This window comes from Rhyacophila brunnea, unplaced genomic scaffold (genome assembly GCF_057557595.1).
Source record: "Rhyacophila brunnea isolate RB1 unplaced genomic scaffold, BYU_Rbru_1.0 scaffold_3, whole genome shotgun sequence".
Lineage (NCBI taxonomy): Eukaryota > Metazoa > Arthropoda > Insecta > Trichoptera > Rhyacophilidae > Rhyacophila > Rhyacophila brunnea.
Genome location: NW_028232965.1, coordinates 2,102,190 through 2,122,406, shown reverse-complemented (window position 1 = coordinate 2,122,406; position 20,217 = coordinate 2,102,190). Strand labels below are relative to the sequence as shown.

The window sequence follows — 20,217 nt, the reverse complement described above, 5'->3', positions numbered from 1 at the left end:
CAATAATACCTGCATTGTTTTCCCTATCAAATTTTAATTATTTGTGCATTATAACATATTCAATTTAATAAAAAATGATTTAAAAAATAATGGTTTGCAACCAAGTACTTGTATTTAGGCGTATTGTTATATTATTCTGATGTAAATCATCCAGTCTGTATACATTTCATTTTTAATTTCAAATATTTATTATTGAAAACAATATTTACTGAGGTAAATAAATAGGACAGCTTCGTAGAAAATTTTATGCATAAAATTAAATCCATCTGACCTTTAAAGACATCTCTGCGTGGTACTAAAAAGACAGGTTAAAAATAAAAATGACAATAATTATATTAGTGAAAATATCATGTAGACTTTAATTTGTCCACAAAATAATTTGTATTAGTATAAAATAATATCTGAAGTGTTTCCTCATATTACATGAAATATATTTTTATACAGATTGATACGAGTGGGTACTTATATATTTTAAGATTTTTAAAGAATGAAACCATTTTTTTTATTCAAATCAAGTTTACTTTGACAACATGACATCTAAAAACAAAGAAACAGTGTAAAGAAGAAATAAATATATGCAGAATCACAAAAACAGTATGAAAAGTAAAGTAAAAGGTACAAAAATTATTAAAAAAATTATATCTTTTCATTGGAATCCTTATAGCTGCTTATTATGTGATACCTATAATGGGGCTATTTTACCATCAATACACGCAGATGAAATTTATTCTAGTACTCAGTGATTAAGCAAGGCTAATATGATTATTGTTACGGTTATTACTTGTTGTTTGATTTAATAAAACGCATTTCTTTTGTAGTACTTATTCCACTTTTAAAAGTGAATTCAAGCGTTTTATTAAATCAAACAACAATACAATGCAGTTCCACCATGAATTGACGGTTAACAAAACAAAAGAAAAAACGGTTATTACTCTCAACTTTACTTTATAATTGAGCCTATCGCTCTCCGCCCACTCCCACTATTTTTTTTCGAGTAGAATCTATCAGTGTTCACGTTTATGTAGTAAGTTTAAATTACCCGATTTGTGCATTTTTTTTGTAATTTTTAGTGATGATATAAATTTTTGAATAGAACCTTTTTATCTTTTCCAGTTCGTTTTATAAGATAATATGTGATTGGATTCACCAACAATGCTCAATTCATCTTGTATGTGCTCATAAAGATATAAAACATGATTCATTTGTTATAATTTATCATAATCATCGTCAATTAGTCCACTGCCAGGTGAAGGCATGTCTAAACTAATTACATTCATATCGGTCATGTGCATTGCGTTGTCGCGCACTTCCGCAGATCTTGTAGTCAAGCATTTTCTAGGTCTGTTGACTTTTCGGACATATTCTACTTCATTTACTCGATTTGTCCAGCGATTGTCTCTCCTTTGAGCTATATGGCCTGCATATTTTCACTTAAAGTATGTATCCAGCAATATTATAATGTCACATTATGCTTTTTGTTCTCTTATCAAAATAGTTTGTTTTTTGTTTGCCCTTACGCATTATGCTCGGCACGTCCATGCCCATACCGTATATTTTATATTACACATCGTTACCAATCTTCCACCTTTCTTTTTATGTACTCAAAATTTTGTTTATATTTCTGTGGTTGCAGGGTAAAAGTTATTATGTCGCGTTTTTCGTAATTAAGATTTTAATGCGAATGTGTGTGAAGATTTTTTTTTTGTATATCATAGATATTGTCACACGTAAGCAAAATAAATAGATATTTTGAATGAGTAAAATTACTCATTCAAAACATTGAATATAACACAATATCAAACTAAACCGTTTATTTTATTGAAGGAATAATTCACAAGATTTTGAGAATGAAACATTACATATTATTTGAACGTATATAAGTAACTAGAAAACTCCTCAGAATTTGATAAGCACTGCATGTATGACCTACTAGTTTAAATTGTCCCAATTAGATAAGAAGCTGGAAGCTTAATTGGTTAATGCACAGTTGGCGCGATACCAGTGGTTATACGGGTTCAAATCTCGTCGGATATCGTATTTTTTCCAAATATGATTTTTTTCTAATTCATATAGATATATCTGAGGTGTTTACAAGTTATATATATACAATATCAAAAACATAACAATACATAAATAATGTAAAACAAATAAAACAAAGATACACCAATTAATTTTGAAGCAAAAGTATTTTTAAAACTGATTTATTTCGAAACCGATTATCTCAACTATAACCAAAATAACTTAAACACTTTTACCCCGAAACCACAGATCTGGTCACCTTAATAATAATAATTTATATATGATATATTCCTATGTGAAAGGCATTGCAAAATTATTAACGTCGATGTAATCTGTTATTTACATATATGTGTTTATCTTATAACTTGATTTTATTTACATATATGTGTTTATCTTATAACTTGATTTTATTTACATATATGTGTTTATCTTATAACTTGATTTTATATCTGCGTCCTAATTAATACTGTCCAATTAAATCGATACGAAAAAGTTTACAGCTCACCAAAAAATTACTCATAATTTTTAATTTAATCTCGTGTCCTGCCGAAGTTGCTTGGTAATTAATATGCAAATTGTAGTGTCAGCAGAGACCGTCGTTAATTGAAGTTACCATTATTTTATTTATCTTGAAAATATTTTTTCGTCGGCTTTCAAAAAAGCAATTATTATCAGAATACATCGATAGTGAATTCCCTCTTGGGTTTTTTGATAACCATTCTCTTACATCGCAAAAGTTATTACCTATTGAATTGCGGTGTTATACTGTGAAAGAAATATTTCAATTTCAATCGCTTTGTCGATCATACGTTCAACTTTTAGCGGAAGAGAATCTTTTTAGCTTCGTGTCGACTGCCGTTGCGTGGCCTCTGGCCATTTTTTTTTTGTTTTGCAACATTCATTTCTTTTGGGAAAACTAATTTTCTTTCCAAAGAATCTTTTGTTTGTCTTCGTCTGTTTATTTTATACTGCTCCTTTTGTTTGTACACACAATAATATATTCAACAATGTAACTTATTTTTATTACCAAATCAGTAAACATAAAAATACTGTTCGTATGAAAATTATTACAAATCTTTCTTTGCTTTTTCATTTTCATATGTAGTAATAATCAGTGCAAATATCAATAGGCATAAAAAAACAATGTGATTTTCCATTAAATAATTATCAATTTATTACTCAAATCAATCATCACGCATTTTTTCTCCGTAGGGATTGATTGCCATATTTTATTATATCAGCTAAAGTCTTTGTTAAATTTTCCCAAATTTTACTCTATCATAATATACCATATACGAATTTCAAACTATTCTTAATTCAAAATTTATAAATCATACTTCCGCCAAATTAAAACTGATGTAACAATAATGTCATTAATTTGTTTATATATTATTATCAACTATTTCTGTATTTTACAATATATATATATATAAATATATAATAATATATCGTTTTACACTATATTAATAATTAACAGGTGCCCATTACTTTGTCTGAATAAAATACAGATACATAATTTTTAATTAAACTGTTTCTTTCAATGTTATAATTGTTACAATAAGTTAACCGTCTAAACCGTCAAAACTGTATATCTCACTCTAAAAGTTAACACTGCCAAGAGAGGGGCTGAACATAGAACTTTTTGACAGTTTAGAGTCTAACTTTAACTAAACTTTAGACGGTTAACTTATTGTGAAAATTAAATTCCTCCATACATAAATATGATAAAATACCTTCGATAGCCGCCTTGTGTATAAAATAGCTTCTCTGATTTATTTTGAATTAGGTGTGTAGACATACAATTTGTTTGATTTAATGTAAAAACTTCTCAAGTCGCGCCTCATCGCATATTGTAGCAAATGCGTTTTTACGAAAAGTTTCTTTGAGCAATATTCAGAATAGAATTATTTATACGAATTATGTGTTCTATAAGCTGTACAAGTTTATCAATATTAGTCTATTAGTTAACCTAATAAACAGACACATCGTCAGATAGATCAATTTTCACATTAGTATAGATTGTGATCAGCTTTCACTATTAAAATTGTACCTATCCGATTAAGTATAGTGTCATACTAAATGTATGCTTCTAGCAAGACTTCTTAAGTAGGTACCATTATTATTATAAATTAAAATAATAATCTAATTTGCCATGTTTTATTACCATATCAAAAAGGCCTGTTCTCCAAATGTTTTCTTAACACCGTAATCGCATGCATTTTATTGATTGATTACATAATTATGTTCAATAATTAGAATGTTACATTTTTAAATCTCCTGAATTATTCGTTGAATAAAAAAATAGTTAAGGGGGGACATGCTCGTCGAAGGTCAAAATTGAGTAATTATTGTATTTTCAAACCATGATCCTGGACACTCCTTAAACGTTGTAGATAATCTATTTATATAATTTTGAAGCTGTATTATCCTTTATAATTATTTTAAACATTTGATGACTGCATAAAGTATTTTTGTTACATAAAATAGTATTCTTTTAAACCTCTCGCTCTAATGTTTTAGAATATAGTCATATTTCGGTACATAACTGTGCAGTGGTGTTAAGATTTTTTACATTTATTAATTTTTAAACGCATTTATAAAACCATTAGCATAATTTATTACGAGATAATTTTTGTAAAATATTCACGATAAAAAATAATATTGATAATCTCTGTGATCCCAAATTTGACAAGAATTGGGCATTTTATTATTCAAAAAATCGGCAAGATTAACAAATTTGAAGATGATTCTAAAGATATTTATTATAAGCTATGTCTTTGACCATTCAAGTGTGATAAACATTTTATGAATAATGATTGCTTTTTAATAATTATTGACCTAAGAATAAGGTAGTGTTTTTTTGAAATACGCCATTTCTTTTGTCATTCCCCAGTAGTTAAACTACAACATACGGCCGTAGCCATAAATTGACAAACTATAATTAAAATAGGGAGTAAAATTATGTTAACGCGCGTGTTTGAACATGTACCTAACCGAATTTTTTTTTATTTTTTTTTAAACGGTACATGTTCAAACACGCGCGTTAATATCATTTTACTTCCTACTTTAATTATAGTTTGTCAATTTATGGCTACGGCTGTATGTTGTAGGTTAACCACTGGGGAATGACAAAAGAAATGGCGTATTTCAAAAAAACACTACCTTAATCTTAGGTCAATAATTATTATAAATCAATTATTATTCATAAGATGTTTATTAGACTTAAATGGTCAAAAACATAGCTTATAATAAATATCTTTAAAATCATCTTCAAATGTGTAAATCTTGCCGATTTTTTAAATAATAAAATGCTTAATTCTTGTCAAATTTGCGATCACAAAGATTATCAATATAATTTTTTATCGTGAATATTTTACAAAAATTATCTCATAATAAATTATGCTAATGGTTTTATAAATGCGTTTAATAATTAATAAATGTAAAAAATCTTAACACCACTGCACAGTTATGTACCGAAATATGACTATATTCTAAAACATTAGAGCAAGAGGTTTAAAAGAATACTATTTTATGTAACAAAAATATTTTATGCAGTCATCAAATGTTTAAAATAATTATAAAGGATAATACAGCTTCAAAATTATATAAATAGATTATCTACAACGTTTAAGGAGTGTCCAGGATCATGGTTTGAAAATACAATAAAAACTCAATTTTGACCTTCGACGAGCATGTCCCCCCTTAATTAAAAATTATTAGCAAGTTCAAGTAAGTTACAAACAAAATATCTTGGAGTGATCCGTGACGTCGGTTAGTAATTAAAGTAATACCTACATTGATTTAAAATACAAAAGCCGATTGCCAAATAGTAGCTCAATTTGGCAAGCGCTTTAGTTAAAATTTGTCGCAATTAAGTATTACTACTTTAGCATAGTGGTATATGTGCATGGGCGCCATACCCGAGAGATGCAGGTTCGATTCCTGCGGGGTGTCTTTTTTCAAAAAGATTGTTTCTATTGGTTATAATATATTTTCTCATTATGTAGGTATGTTCAATAATTAGAATGTTACATTCTTAAATCTTGTGAATTATTCGTTTAATAAAAAAAATAGTTAATTACAAATAATTATTGTTAAACAGAAAGTATTTAAGTAATTATCTAATTATGAGAAAAAATCTTATCATTAATATTGACTATAGAATAGCAAGACTACGATAGGAATTCTAAATAATTACAAGATAAAAAGAACTTTTTATATACAACGTTTTTAAATTTTCTGTTGAATCATAAACTTGACTTGACTAACTTAAACGATCAAAAAAATTGTACTTGATAGAAATAATACTGAAATGTCATTTTGACATGTCATATTGATTTCCATTGTAACGCACGTATATATTAATAATTTAGTTGCTAGGACCCCAGACCCCTAGCAACCAATAATGGTGTCGAAATAACTTTTCATACAAAACAGAATTAACTGAAAATGAATTCAATTCTACTTAAAGATGGCTAAAAATATTAAAAAATGCATTGGCATCGTGTTCTGATATACTCGAAAAGTTTCAAATGTCTAGCTAGTCGGAAAGTTAGTTAAAAATCGATTGCAAGATTTGTACCGGACAAAGAACCACCGGACAAATAAGACTACGTGCTAAGAAAAACGTTGTAGTAAAATATGTTTGACGAGTAAAATTGCATAACAATTATTGTATACAAACTATGTTTTTAAAAATGCACCAATATAATGTTTTATGTAAGAATAAATTTCTATACATACATTGTTTCAAATGATTAAAACGTTTTATTGGAGATTTACTACCGACTAGTTTGTAGTGCAACACAGGATGCTAATAGAACCATGCGACTTCTCGGTCTCGCAATTCTAAAATTGGACAAGGAATAAATTATCGCGCGGATTGCTCCAACGGAAGTCTACTTTAGGTTAATGAAAACACTTTACTGAACGCCGTGCATAAAATAAAGTTGACAGATTCAAAAATAGCAAACCCTACATGTAACGTATTGCGCAGATTCCCACTTGTGTTTTGAAGGACGAAGTAAACTGCGTTATGAGGGCTTGCTTAAGTCGTCTCTCGTGGGGAAATTTATTAATCTCTTAGCGCGACTGGAGTTGTTGCATAATTTAACCATCAGAAAACCTCTAACTCGTTTATATCGGACCAACGATTAGTCATTTAGGACATGATAAATTCCATTAATTTAAACTACGTTGATATACGGCTAATAGTAACATACGGTTGATTACTGTATATTGACAACACAATAATACGTCGGAATTTAAATTGTTTATTTTACAGTGTTTTTCAACTTTTTTAACCACTGAAAATATGAGAAAGGTTTTGCGGACGTTAACGCAGAATTAAAAAAATATTATCAATTCACGTGTAAATGAAACATCTTATCACGGTGGATTTCGTTACGTAAAACCATTAATCTATTTTAAAAATAAAAATACTATGCACAAATACCTGCAGGTGCACGGGTTTTGAAGATTTTATTGTAATCTTTAGCATCGGCGCCAAAAATTCGCGGATCACCGGTTGAGAAACACTGGTTAACACATTAAATGAATAATTTATTATTTATAAAGACGATTTTTTTGTAATATAAATTATTATTATTATTAAAGTTTTTTTAATACCATGCAAGATAAAACGATTAAATAGGCTTCATGTAAGAGCAGTCCCGAATAATAACGGTAACAATAATTTGAATTTACCCTGTATTCATGCGCAGTAGTAAAAATCGCAACATGCGCAGTTTCAAGGTTAAGTTGTTCTTTCTATAATAAAATAACATAACTACATTCAAGTGGGTATTTATTTTACTTGTATTATTTTAATTATCTACTACCAGTTCCGCCTGTCAAGATGGTGTCGTTGAAATTTTTGTATTTGAATAAATTGTGTTAAGAGCATACTTCAGTAAAACGGCAAATAATTTTCAGCAATAGGTGGGACGTAATTTCGCCCGCGTTGCCATTCGGAGAGCGAAAGTCGACCTGTGAGCACGTCAATTTGTTTTGTGATGGCGTCGGAGGAATTAATTCTTAAATCGTGTAAAGATGACTAAAAGACGTTACGTATTTACTCGAAAAACAAAACATGTCAATGAATATATTATTATTATTACTTAAATAGCAATAACCATAACATTAAAAGGACGCATGCTGATTTTTTATGACAAATTATGTTTCGTTCGTCACGCGTCGTTCGCACAATCTGCGCGTCGCGTAGACACCATCGTTTTAGACCATGCCTCAGCTGAAGTATAGCCTTAATAATTAATTGCTTAAGCCTATATTCAAATATAAAATATGTGTATGATTTACCCAAATTTATGGGCTTCCAACGTGTCTAATAATAATAATAAAATAGTATTTAATTCTAGTTATTCTAACGGGTGTTTTTTTTTTGCTTAGATAGAATTTACGAATGGGTTGACTGTGAAACCATGCTGTGTGGTACTTACTATACACACTTTTTGACATTTATAATCAGTACCTATAGTCTGGCAAATTATCATGCATAAAGTCATGCTTAAACAACAACACCAAATTATCTAAATTTACTTTGTAAATTAATCTTTGATTCGCAAAACTTATAAGTGTTGCTTTCCCGCCAAATTGCGTTCAGTGATGAGGTTCATTTTTGGCTTAACGGATTTGTTAATAACCAAAAATCCCGCATGTGTAGTGAGACCAATCTAGAAGAGACCCTACAGACTCCATTACAACCGCAAAAATATGCAGTTTGGTACGGTTTACACGCCGGTGGCATCACCGGACCTTATATATTATAACAAAGATAAATTAGGATGGTTATTATTTTTTTTTAATATCTTTTTGTGTTATTTTTTAGGATTTCAAATTCTATCGGGCTTAAAAAATACTATATAACATTTGGCTTTTCTTTTTTTATCGGAAAGTCTACTGGGTATAATAACAATATTATTTTATACCTCAACGATTTCAATTATTTTCAAACATCTTATGTACTATAATTTATTTTAGTTTAATGAAGATCACTATTGAAACGAATAATAGTCATTTACGCATTATCTTTAAAATTTAGTTTTATTTATATTTAATAATTAATAAAAAAAAAAAATACATATACATCAGTGAATCAGAGTAGTTGTGATGATAAGTGTTACATCCAATCATTTAATTCTAATTGTTCTAATTTAATACGTAGGTATGGCCTTTCCGCATCATAAATCTAATTAGTCAGCCAAATATGAAACTGCCGTAAAACGTTCATGAGATCATGGTAGAATTACTTTGTTAAAAGTGCGAAGCATTGTTTTTTTCCAATCTTTCTTATTTTAATTAATTTATGTGAAAAACAAAATGAATCGGCAACTTAAATATGGGTATAAATCAAACTTCATTCAAACTCAGTTTATTTCTAATTTAGTTATTTGTTATTAAAAGTATGTTTTCTGTAATATTTTCGTTTTTATTTTATTTTCCATAAAAATTGATAAAAAATCAATCCCGGAATTCATAGGTATCGAAAATAGCTCGGGATCCCGGAATTGGAATCCCTAATCACGATGGCATCCATCTATTTAGACGTTATATTAACTCGGGATATATTTTAAAATTGAAACCACTGACGTAGAAAACGTATAATATCACATACATCCACGATAGATCAACGTTTGCGCGACTTATGAAACTTGTAAACCTTCCCGTAGGTAGGTACTACAGGCATAAAATATTTTGTTCCATCTTCTTGAACCGCGGGTGAAATTCGCGCGCTACTTAGCGCTTCTCGAGAGGACAAAAAATGTCTGTCAAAGAGATCCATTCAATAAAACCTGACATCGAATATGTGCTTTTATTTTATTTATTTCTCCGCGGCGTGCTCTTGACACCTGTCACGTCGCACACAAGTGTAAGCGAGAGCTTTTTTGCAAGTGTACTTCTTTAATGTTTCCACTTGGAAAAGTAAAGACCTATTTGTATATCTCAGTACTCTAACTAACAATCCAGTATCCGCGCTATCATGTCACTGTCATTAGCAGTTTTTTTTTTTATATATCATTATCAATAGTATATCAATAATAACAAATTAAAAGGACAAGATTTTAAAATATGTAATTAAAATAGCATCTTATAATTTAAAAAAAATCTATCACGCATAATAATTATTACTGTGGCTATAAATACCCACAACACCTTTGATACCCACGGTGGCCGCGCGGCTTAAGCGTTATACTATCACACCGTGGGTCTCAGGTTCGAATCCTGGGTCTGGCAAGTACACATATTGTTTTTCAATTTGTGTGTGAGTCAGGGTATGGACCTAATAGGTTGAGCAATTGGCTGACATCCATTTCTCGTAAAAAAAACAAAATCTGTTAATACAAACCTCTACTTAACTCTGTGGAGGCCCATATAATCCTATTAGGATCGGATATGGTCGAAAAAAAAACCAGTGGTCAAAGTGCATATTAAAAAAGTTTAAGCTCATATTTCGCATTATTACGTATGCATGCGTGCTTTTATTATAGTATGTAGTAAAGTTAATTAAATAATGGTATGTGATACCTGATACTGTATTGATAGTATACTGAGATATACGAATGGGTCTTTACTGGATTTAATGCAAACGGTAACACTGCGCTTAAATGTATAATCTTGTTCACTCGGGCGCGAATTGTCTGAGTGTTTGTAAACAGAAGTCGTTGAGCGAGCGAAAATCTAACAATTTCTTATTCATGGCCTCAAAGTTTTCCAGCGATGTTTTTCACGAAAAGTGTTTTTGCCGCAACTCAATATTATGCGTGCTATAAATAAATAATGTCACTGAAATATATAAAAAATACATATAAATAATTTAAAGATACATACTGGCAAGAATATGGCTTAATAATAAATAAATAAAAATTGTAACACAAATATATTTTATTAAAAATGTATACACTTACCCGATAACTCTCCATCGATGGTTACACGTTACTCATATCCATCAAATTCATTATCATGTAGGTAATTAGTTATTTTAAATCGGTAATAAAATGAATTGCAAATTAATGTAATTTAATTTTAAAAAAATATTCCAATTATTTTTTTTTCATTATATTCGAAAGACGTAATATTATGTAGAGACAAATTACCTGTTTTTAATCATTCTATCATATCACTTAATAAAATTGATTATAAACACCAATTATTTTCATATGAAGAAACAAATATTAAATTAGATTATTAATCCATAACAATATAATTCGATTTTGTTGTAGACTCAGTTGATTTTTTTCTCATGTGCAGCATCTATTACACTATGCTATTTTTAATCATAAATTATTTAACCATACTATATTATACAAGATATAACCAAAGAAAAGGTTGATAACGCAGTCAAAAGGTCTCGCTGTTAAAAAAAATATAGTATGAGCAGCTTTATAAAATATTACCTTTTAATTAAATTGGATACAACTTTAGCTATGTAAATAATAATTACACTTCCATACCCACTTATTAAGGCTATACTTCAGCTACTGCTAAGGCATGGTCTAACAAGATCGTGACTAGGCGATGCGCGGATTGTGCAAATGACGCGAGCCGAACGAAATATAATCTGTCATAAAAATTTACATGCGTCCTTTTAATGTTATGTTTATTATTATATTCGTAATAATAATAGTATATTCATTGACATGTTTTCTTTTTCAAGTACATGCGGAACGTTTTTTAGTCATATTTACACGATTTGAGAATACATTCCTCCGACGCCACCACAAAAGAAATTGACGTGCTTATACCTTGACTGTCAGTCTCCGATTGGCGACGACTGCGAAATTTCGTTCCACCTACTGTTGAAAATTATTTGCCGTTTCACTTATGTATGCTCTTAAGCTTAATGGTCAATGAACGTAACAGATATTATGTTTGTTAATTTATTCACTAAATAATAATAGTTGCCACGATATAATAAATAAAACATTTTTATACAACCCATGATAATCATATAATATTATATACGTTTTGTTTCATTGCTTTAATTTGACTTTGGCTTCTCATCTTTATCATAAATGAATGATTATACACTATATTGAGAGCCTACTATATTAAAAAAAAATCCTTAAACATCTTGGGGTCTAAATGCAACATCTAAAAAGATGTTGTAAAAATATTATATAGTTATTTATCAAGTGAAACTATTTCTATATAAATCGCTATATAGAGTATATTGTTGCATCTGACAGCAATTATAAAAAATATAGGTATAAATTTATATATTATTAATTTTGTATTTTATTTTTAGGCTGTAACAATATATTCATATTTCTTCTTCTTTGTTCAATGTTTCGAGCTCATTATAGAGGCTATTCTCAGGAGGACGAAGGAAGAGTTGAAAACACAATAACAGCCGAAAAACAAAATACAATAAAAAAGGTCTCAATCAATAAATATATTATATTGCTTCCCAATATGTTTTATTTCCATATATTATATAGGTACAATTTTTTTACATTATGTTAAAACAATATCGCGTAAAATGTATTGGCTACGTATTGCTTTGAAATTTATTATAGGTTTAATATCGTTGTGATCACAACAAGCCTTTTATGAAATCAATGCTAATTAGCTAAATAGTATATTTTAATTCCTAAAAAACAATTTCCGTTATTTATTAGTAATCATTGTTAGAGAAATCGTCGGTAGATATTCGGAAAAACGTAATATTTTCATATGTTTTATCTATATCAGGAGAGCTATTTCAAAAATTCTGCGTGCCAATTGATTCTAAAAATCATCGGTGGGTTGAGCTTTCATCCAGAATAATAAATAGCTAGGCTTTAAATACCCACGTTAAAGATCACCATGGCAACCGCTTTCCCGTGTAGTGGTTATTATAGCTTCGCTTTCATTTCACCAATACCAACGGACGAATTTTCCAGAGAGAGAATATACCAACCAGTAAGTATTAACTGCGATATTCAGGTTTTTCTTTTATATATTTTTTTAATGTAATAAAAAAATAAATGATTCATTATTTTGAAAAACTCTAGTAATGGAAATATAGGCTTTAAAAGGCTCAAAACATGTCTGCGATATACCTATAATATCTTTCTCAATTTAAAAAATAGAACTTATCCATTTTTAATATCGTAACGAAAAAATCGAATTAGTTAAACAAATAATAATTACCTACTGATTTTAGTATTTTCTAATTTGTGACTTTAATAACTGTCTCTGAGACATAACTATATGCATCGGCAGTACTGCTAAGAAACAATTATTTGGCGTTTACGTTTGAAAAGATCTTGATTTAAAAATTACAAAATATGATTCCCAATATTAACGGAATTTGAAATAACACCTCGGATAGATAGTTGTTAGGAATTATTGCATGGATAGTGTTTGAGACGGTAGCTTAATCGGTAAAGCTTTTTATCTTTATTGTGACAGATGTGGTTTTAGGTTTCATGTTCAATGAAATATGTTATATCCATCTTATATTTTATATTCAACCTTGAATAAAACAATCGTTTACATGCCTTTTTTCAATAAACACTTTTCTCTGTTGATGCAAACATCAAATAAAACAATAGTTATTTTAAGTTATAATATTATATTTTCCTAAAAATAAACCTACCCTTCTGATCGCATATTGATTTTTTGAAAGGTTTTGGTTCTAACGAATAATGATGGAAACCTTTTCTTCCTTATAGGCATTAATAATTGATGATAATTGACGTGAAAAATCGTTTATAGTCCGTATACCAATGGTTGATTCTCTTTGCTTCATTAAGCTACATTATATTATCCAATAATACTGAAATTTTCTTTAATAAAATTTATAGGTAGGTGGGTACTTCATGAAATTTTGATTTTCTTTGGCCGCTGTAGCCACAAAAAGCGGTAGGGATAAATTCAATTATTACTTTATAATACTTTTATCTACGATATAAAAACGTAAAAGCAACTCAGATTCAATTTGGTATCATAAAAAATCAAATCTACAATATTTTATCTGAATTCACGTGAGAACACTATGATAAAAAAAAATATTTTATTGAACTACAGTCTTTGACTATTTTTTAAATTGTCAACTCATAACATTTATTGCATACGTTCTAGTTTAACTTTTTAAAATTAGTTTTACTTAATAAATCAATTGATTTGTCATATATTTTGTTTTATATTCCGTCACCCAAATACACACAATATTTAAAATTATTTCATTATTAACCGCAAAAGATAATATTAACCGCGTTACGCATTTGTAGTTGAATGGCCGTAAAAACTTGGTCGCTATAAAATACTACAACGTTTTATCAATGAGAATTTAAATTCAAATTCCATTAAGTAAATGGAATTGATAGTACTTATTGGCGATGTTAACTAATAAATTAAATAATAAAAAGATATAATAGAAAAATATATATAGCTGCCCTCGTAGTTCAGTGCGTAAAACGCTGTGCTTTCATCAGTCGATCCTGGTGAGGTCACAATTAGGGAATCCAATCCCGAGCCAAAATTCTGATCCCGGGATTTCGGGATTACAATTTGACAATCCCGGGATCCCGGGACTGGTCCCGGGATTGGGATTTTTTTCCATTGTTAATATAAAATTTTTATATTTACAAATAACATTGATAAAATCGGTCAAAAATAAATCTAGTATAATTTATACTATTTAAGACATTTATTGTTAATATTGTATACGTTAAATCTTGGAAATACACAAGTTTAATGGAGTAAATAATATTATAATATAAATAATAATGTGAATTTAATATGAGATTGCTATTTCTGATAGTAAAGACATAATGAATAGATCAGCGAGATTTAAAATAGTAAAGCAAATAATCATGGCGTACTTATGGCCTTTCCGCTTCATAAATCTAATTAGTCAGCCAAATATGAAACTGCCGTAAAACGAATGATATCATGGTGGAATTACTTTGTTAAAAGTGCGAAGCATTGTTTTTTTACCAATCTTTCTCATTTTTAATAATCTATGTGAAAAAATAAAATGAATCGGCAGCCTACACATCAAACTTCATTCAAACTCAGTTTATTTCTAATGTAGTTATTTTGTATTAAAAGTATTTTTTCTGTTATATTTTCCATAAAAATTGATAAAAAAAAATCAATCCCGAAATCCCGGGATTATGTTTATCAATCCCGGGATTCATAGGTATCGAAAATAGCTCGGGATCCCGGGATCCCGGGATTCGGGATCCCGGGATTGGATTCCCTAGTCACAATATGTTTATGTGATTTTAGAAATTTTACTTATATTACTAATAACACTACTGTTTCAATACGCTACTGTCATTGGGCCTCGTGGACTGTTGTAGTGTTAAAAATTATATATATATTGAAGCGTATGATAAATAATTATACTTCATAGAGAGATTTAATATAACTAAAAGAACAGATAATATATACTAATCCCTATATCAGATTCAGAAAAATATATTTGTTCACCTACAAATGCTGTAACGTGGTACATTAATTATTATTGTAATGTTATTTAATTTCGATTGTCACTATTTCAGGATCGATTAACAACACGTCGAGACCAAACGGAAATAAAATATTTGTTTTTCATGCATGCTTTCTTATTATAAGTCTTTTGAAAATAGTTATCAATAGTTTTTTAATAATGATTATGGTTTTTTTCAGTCATGGCGAAGATCTTATCGTCACGCCGTTCGCGCAAGTGCTGGCCAGCCTACGAAGTGTACGGAACAATTTTCTCAACCTTACCAACGTGCCCACAGCCAAGTAAGTTAAATATTCAATATCTTTTTAAATCCAACTATAATTATTAGCTACATTGTAATGTTTTATCAATAATACAAAACGAATGATCATCATTTATTGTTTTGACCTTTGGTACATAGATAATTAATAAACACAAAAGGTTGTAAGCAATAGCAATCTAATTTCCTCAGCTATACATTATTATTAATGAAACTAATAACTTCTCTAAAAGTATTTGAAAATACAAATGGACATAAAATTTAAAAAATATTTTTGAGTGTCTAATCATTTTAATTATCACAAAAAGATATAGATATCTATATATTTTATACACAATACTGCTATCGGCTGCTCTCGGCAGCTATCGAGGGTATTATTTAATAGTTTTGTATCGAAGTATTAGCACTTATTATAACAATTACAATAAGTTAGTTTTAATTGTTACAATAAGTGCTGATTTCTAAAAAACATCATCTCTCTTAGGTGTGCTAAATTTTAGAGCGAGATAGACAGGTTTGACTGTTTAGACGGCTAACTTATTGTAACAATTATAATACTTTGATACAGACATATGTAAAACTACCCTCGATACCTGATAGCAGTCTTGTGTATAGAATAGATGCGCAGTATGATACTATGTTAACCACTAACGATACCTGTAACGCCCACGATGGCTGAGCGGTTACCGTATCAGCTGATGATATCTGGGCTCCCGAGTTTGGCAAAATTCACATACATATTTTCAATGTGTTTTTGAACTCAGAGGATGAACCTGATAGATTGAAGTCGTTAAGATCCATTTCTCGTAAAAAAATCTGTTAATTCAACTTCAATTGAGTAAAAAAAAGATACCAGCGCATCTATTCTATACACAATACTGCTTTCGACTTTTACAGCAGCTAACTATGGTAGGAAAGTATCGAAATATTAACACTTACTGTAACAATTACATTAAGTCAGCCGTCTGAACTGTTAAAATTGTCTATCCCACTCTAAAATTTATCACAGCCAAGAAAGGTGCTGTTAAAATATTGCACTTATTGTAACAATTACAACTAACTTATTGTAATTATTACAATAAGTGTTAATACTTGGAAACTTTTATACACTAGATAGCGGCCGAGAGCAGTCATGTGTATAGAATAGATGCGCAGGTCTGTATTCGCTATATCAAAATATTTTTTCTTGAAAAGAAAGAGTTGAGAATTTTAAAAACACTGCCAAAACATCGTAATTTTATTTATACACCTCTTCTATCCTTCGACATGATTATTAAAATAGTCATAAAACTATTTAGCTTAACTTTAAGTTTATATATAAAATATTTTAGATAAATACGACAAAGCTAACGAGAATAATGCTAGTGATAGACATGTTTAAAAAAGTCAAAGTAAAAAAATCTCACGCTATCGTTTCTTATGGGTACATAATATATTTGGCGAGCGTAAATAAAAATAATATGATGTTATATTCAAAAGCTCGAAATTACTTTTGAGTAGGATACTTACGTATGAAGGTATTTTCCGTGGTACCTGTTATTGACAAGCCTCTTGTTACATCAAAATTTGACAAATCATATTGTGTTCCATTGACAATTTTGTAAATATATACATTTTGAAGCTTTTTGAAGACGACAGTCAACACAAATACTTATGTAAACCTACCGGGTAACTTTGCTTTACCCAAATTTATATGACAAAAAAAGACTTTTTTGCTTAAGGAAAAATATAGAAAGTATTTTATTCCCCGGTATTGTAATAAAATAAATGCTAAAAACACAGCTACGAATAATATTATTTTTTTCATATCTCCGCTATCAATTTCAAATTGAAAATGGTTTTTTTGTATAATTTCAATTTCACTTAGTACTTAACTAAATCATGTTTGTGAAAATTTTGTACTTTATAATAATTATTAAAATACATAATATTGTAATGATAAGACTGAAATTGTTTTAACAAAAAATATATCGTAGTTTACGCTAATTTGAAATTTACTGATAATATGCAATCTAAATTAGTTTTCAAAGTATCATTGGAAAAAATATAATATAGTCCTTATATTAGGAGATGATCAAATAATGGCATTGGTGCATACGAGCCATTGTAATACATTAATTTTATAAATCAGTACATATTATACTCACACTTAATAAATAAATAATTAAGAAGCTTAGAATTGGAGACATAAATGTGCACCAATGACCATGTTGGATAAATTGAGTACAAAGTTAAAATATTATGCGATTGCAAATTCTATATAACTGCTATTTATATTAAGTACTTAATTGAGGTATTATTTTTAAATGATGAAGAAATAATATTGATATATTTTAAAGTTTATAGTGTTTAAATCAAGGCATTTCAGACATTACCAAGAGAATAATATTAGAATATTAGTAATTAAGTGATAATTACTTATAATACAAAAGAGTTACATGTTTCAATTATTATTCTGTTTTACACATAAATACGGATGTGGTGATGTGAAAAGTGTATCTCACTTTTATACTCATTTAATCAACAGAATTTAATTGATAAACATTAAGGTATAATTTATGACTCATTAATTACACATTATATTATTCATAAGATATCTATTATTATTAAAAAGAAAAATAGACAATCATTCATAATAGTTTATCACTGAAAGAAAAACTGACGCCTATAAAATATATGGTTAGGCAAATTACAGTACATTTATGTGATGCGTTTGCAGGTCTCGTCGGTCGTCGGGCGCGACAGCCTCCGCGACGGCGAACCCGAAAAATCTGGTTCCAGGAGGTGAGAAAATTTCATCATATTAATATTAATTTTAATATTGCGCGTTTCTATGAATAATTAAAAACTTTTCCTATTGTCAATGAAATACCTTTCGCTAAAAGTTTGGTTAATTTATTTTAAACTTTGCCTGAAATTTGTAAAATAAATGTGAACATATACCTCCTACTGGTTAGGTTAGACAGTGTGTCATTGTTATAAAGTTCTTCGGTTGGGAAAGATTTGAATATGTTTAGTGATGAATTTTGTAATATTGTTGGGGTGTATGCATATTTTACTAATTCAATTCATTATTGTTTATCGTTAAACTGCTTGATATTATTACTCTTTCGAAATAATAAAAACATATTTTACGTTGCCCATTTTAAAATACAATATACTGTGGATAATTATTACCAAAAGCATATCTATTTTTAATCTTCCCAGAAATAAAACCAAGAGGGATTCAAACTCACCAAAACTTAAAATTTTAGAATGTCTGGATAAATCCTTTATTTAGTAATAATGGTTTTCAATGTAGTACAATGTATGATTTCGGTATATAAGAGGTAAGTATATTGTATGAGTTGTATGGTTTCCCTTGGTGAGTGTGCCTAAAGATGCTGAAAGATGAAACCCGGGTCTCATCTCATCTCAAAACTATTTAAATGAAAAATTATAAAACTTAAATCAATTAAAATTAAAATATATTCTTATGTACTTGAAGACGATATAAATTAAATTAAAACAACGTAAAAATTTATTATGTAATGTTATTATTTCAAATTAAAACTATTTGGGTAAAAACTACCTTGAAATAAATCCTATTTTTATCGGTACGTTTAAAACAAATAACGTACTTACAATGTAGCCGTATTCTGTATTGAATATTGTACCTAATAGTATCTAGTGTTCATTGGAGATTTTAAGTACGTAGTTGCTAACGGCGATGACGGATTTGGAAACCCCTTTGGCAAAATGTTATCAATGCGATAATTTTCTAATCAGTGTTAAAAATACAGCAATAGTGTAATAGTAATTAATACTAATATCTAGAGCTAGGCCGCTATTATTTGGTATTAAAAATCTAGTAGATCGGATTTTGAACATGCGATATTTTAAAAAAATACTAAAATAATTGCGATACTTTCTGGGTTAACGGCCCACATGCTCAGCGTAGGTCAAAATGGAGGTTTTGTGCTATTTTCAGAGCATAACCCTGGACATTCCTTAAACGTTGTAGATAATCTATTTATATAATTTTGAAGCCTTATTAGCCTTTATATTTATTTTAAACAGTTGATGACTGCATAAAGTATGTTTATTACATAAAATAGTGGTGAAAGACATAGCTTATAATCAGTATCTGTAGAATTATTTAAAAATGTCTAAAATCTTGCCCATTTTTTGAATAATAAAATGCCTAATTCTTGTCAAATTTGGGATCACAGAAATTATCAATATAATTTTTCATAGTAAATATTTCACTATAATAATGTCGAAATAAATTTAACTTACTTTTATAAATGCTTTTAAAAATTAATAAATATAAAAAAATCTTAACACCACTGCACATGGATGTACTGAAATATGACTATATTCTAAAACATTAGATCGAGAGGTTTAAAAGAATACTATTTTATGTAATAAAAATACTTTATGCAGTTATCAAATGTTTAAAATAAATATAAAGCATAAAAGGTTTCAAAATTATATAAAT

General features: G+C 28.8%; 1 protein-coding gene across 7 annotated transcripts in view; it reads left to right on the top strand.

Moving 5' to 3' along the window:
• The window catches only part of dnc (phosphodiesterase dunce), an 847,926-nt gene that overhangs the window by 689,392 nt on the left and 138,317 nt on the right, over window positions 1-20,217 (top strand). For all 7 annotated transcript variants that reach the window (XM_085953045.1, XM_085953044.1, XM_085953046.1 and 4 more), the window contains 2 exons: window positions 15,658-15,759; window positions 18,457-18,521. In XM_085953045.1, coding sequence (XP_085809171.1) covers window positions 15,658-15,759; window positions 18,457-18,521 — 167 coding nt within the window. The remainder of the gene's footprint in view (window positions 1-15,657; window positions 15,760-18,456; window positions 18,522-20,217) is intronic.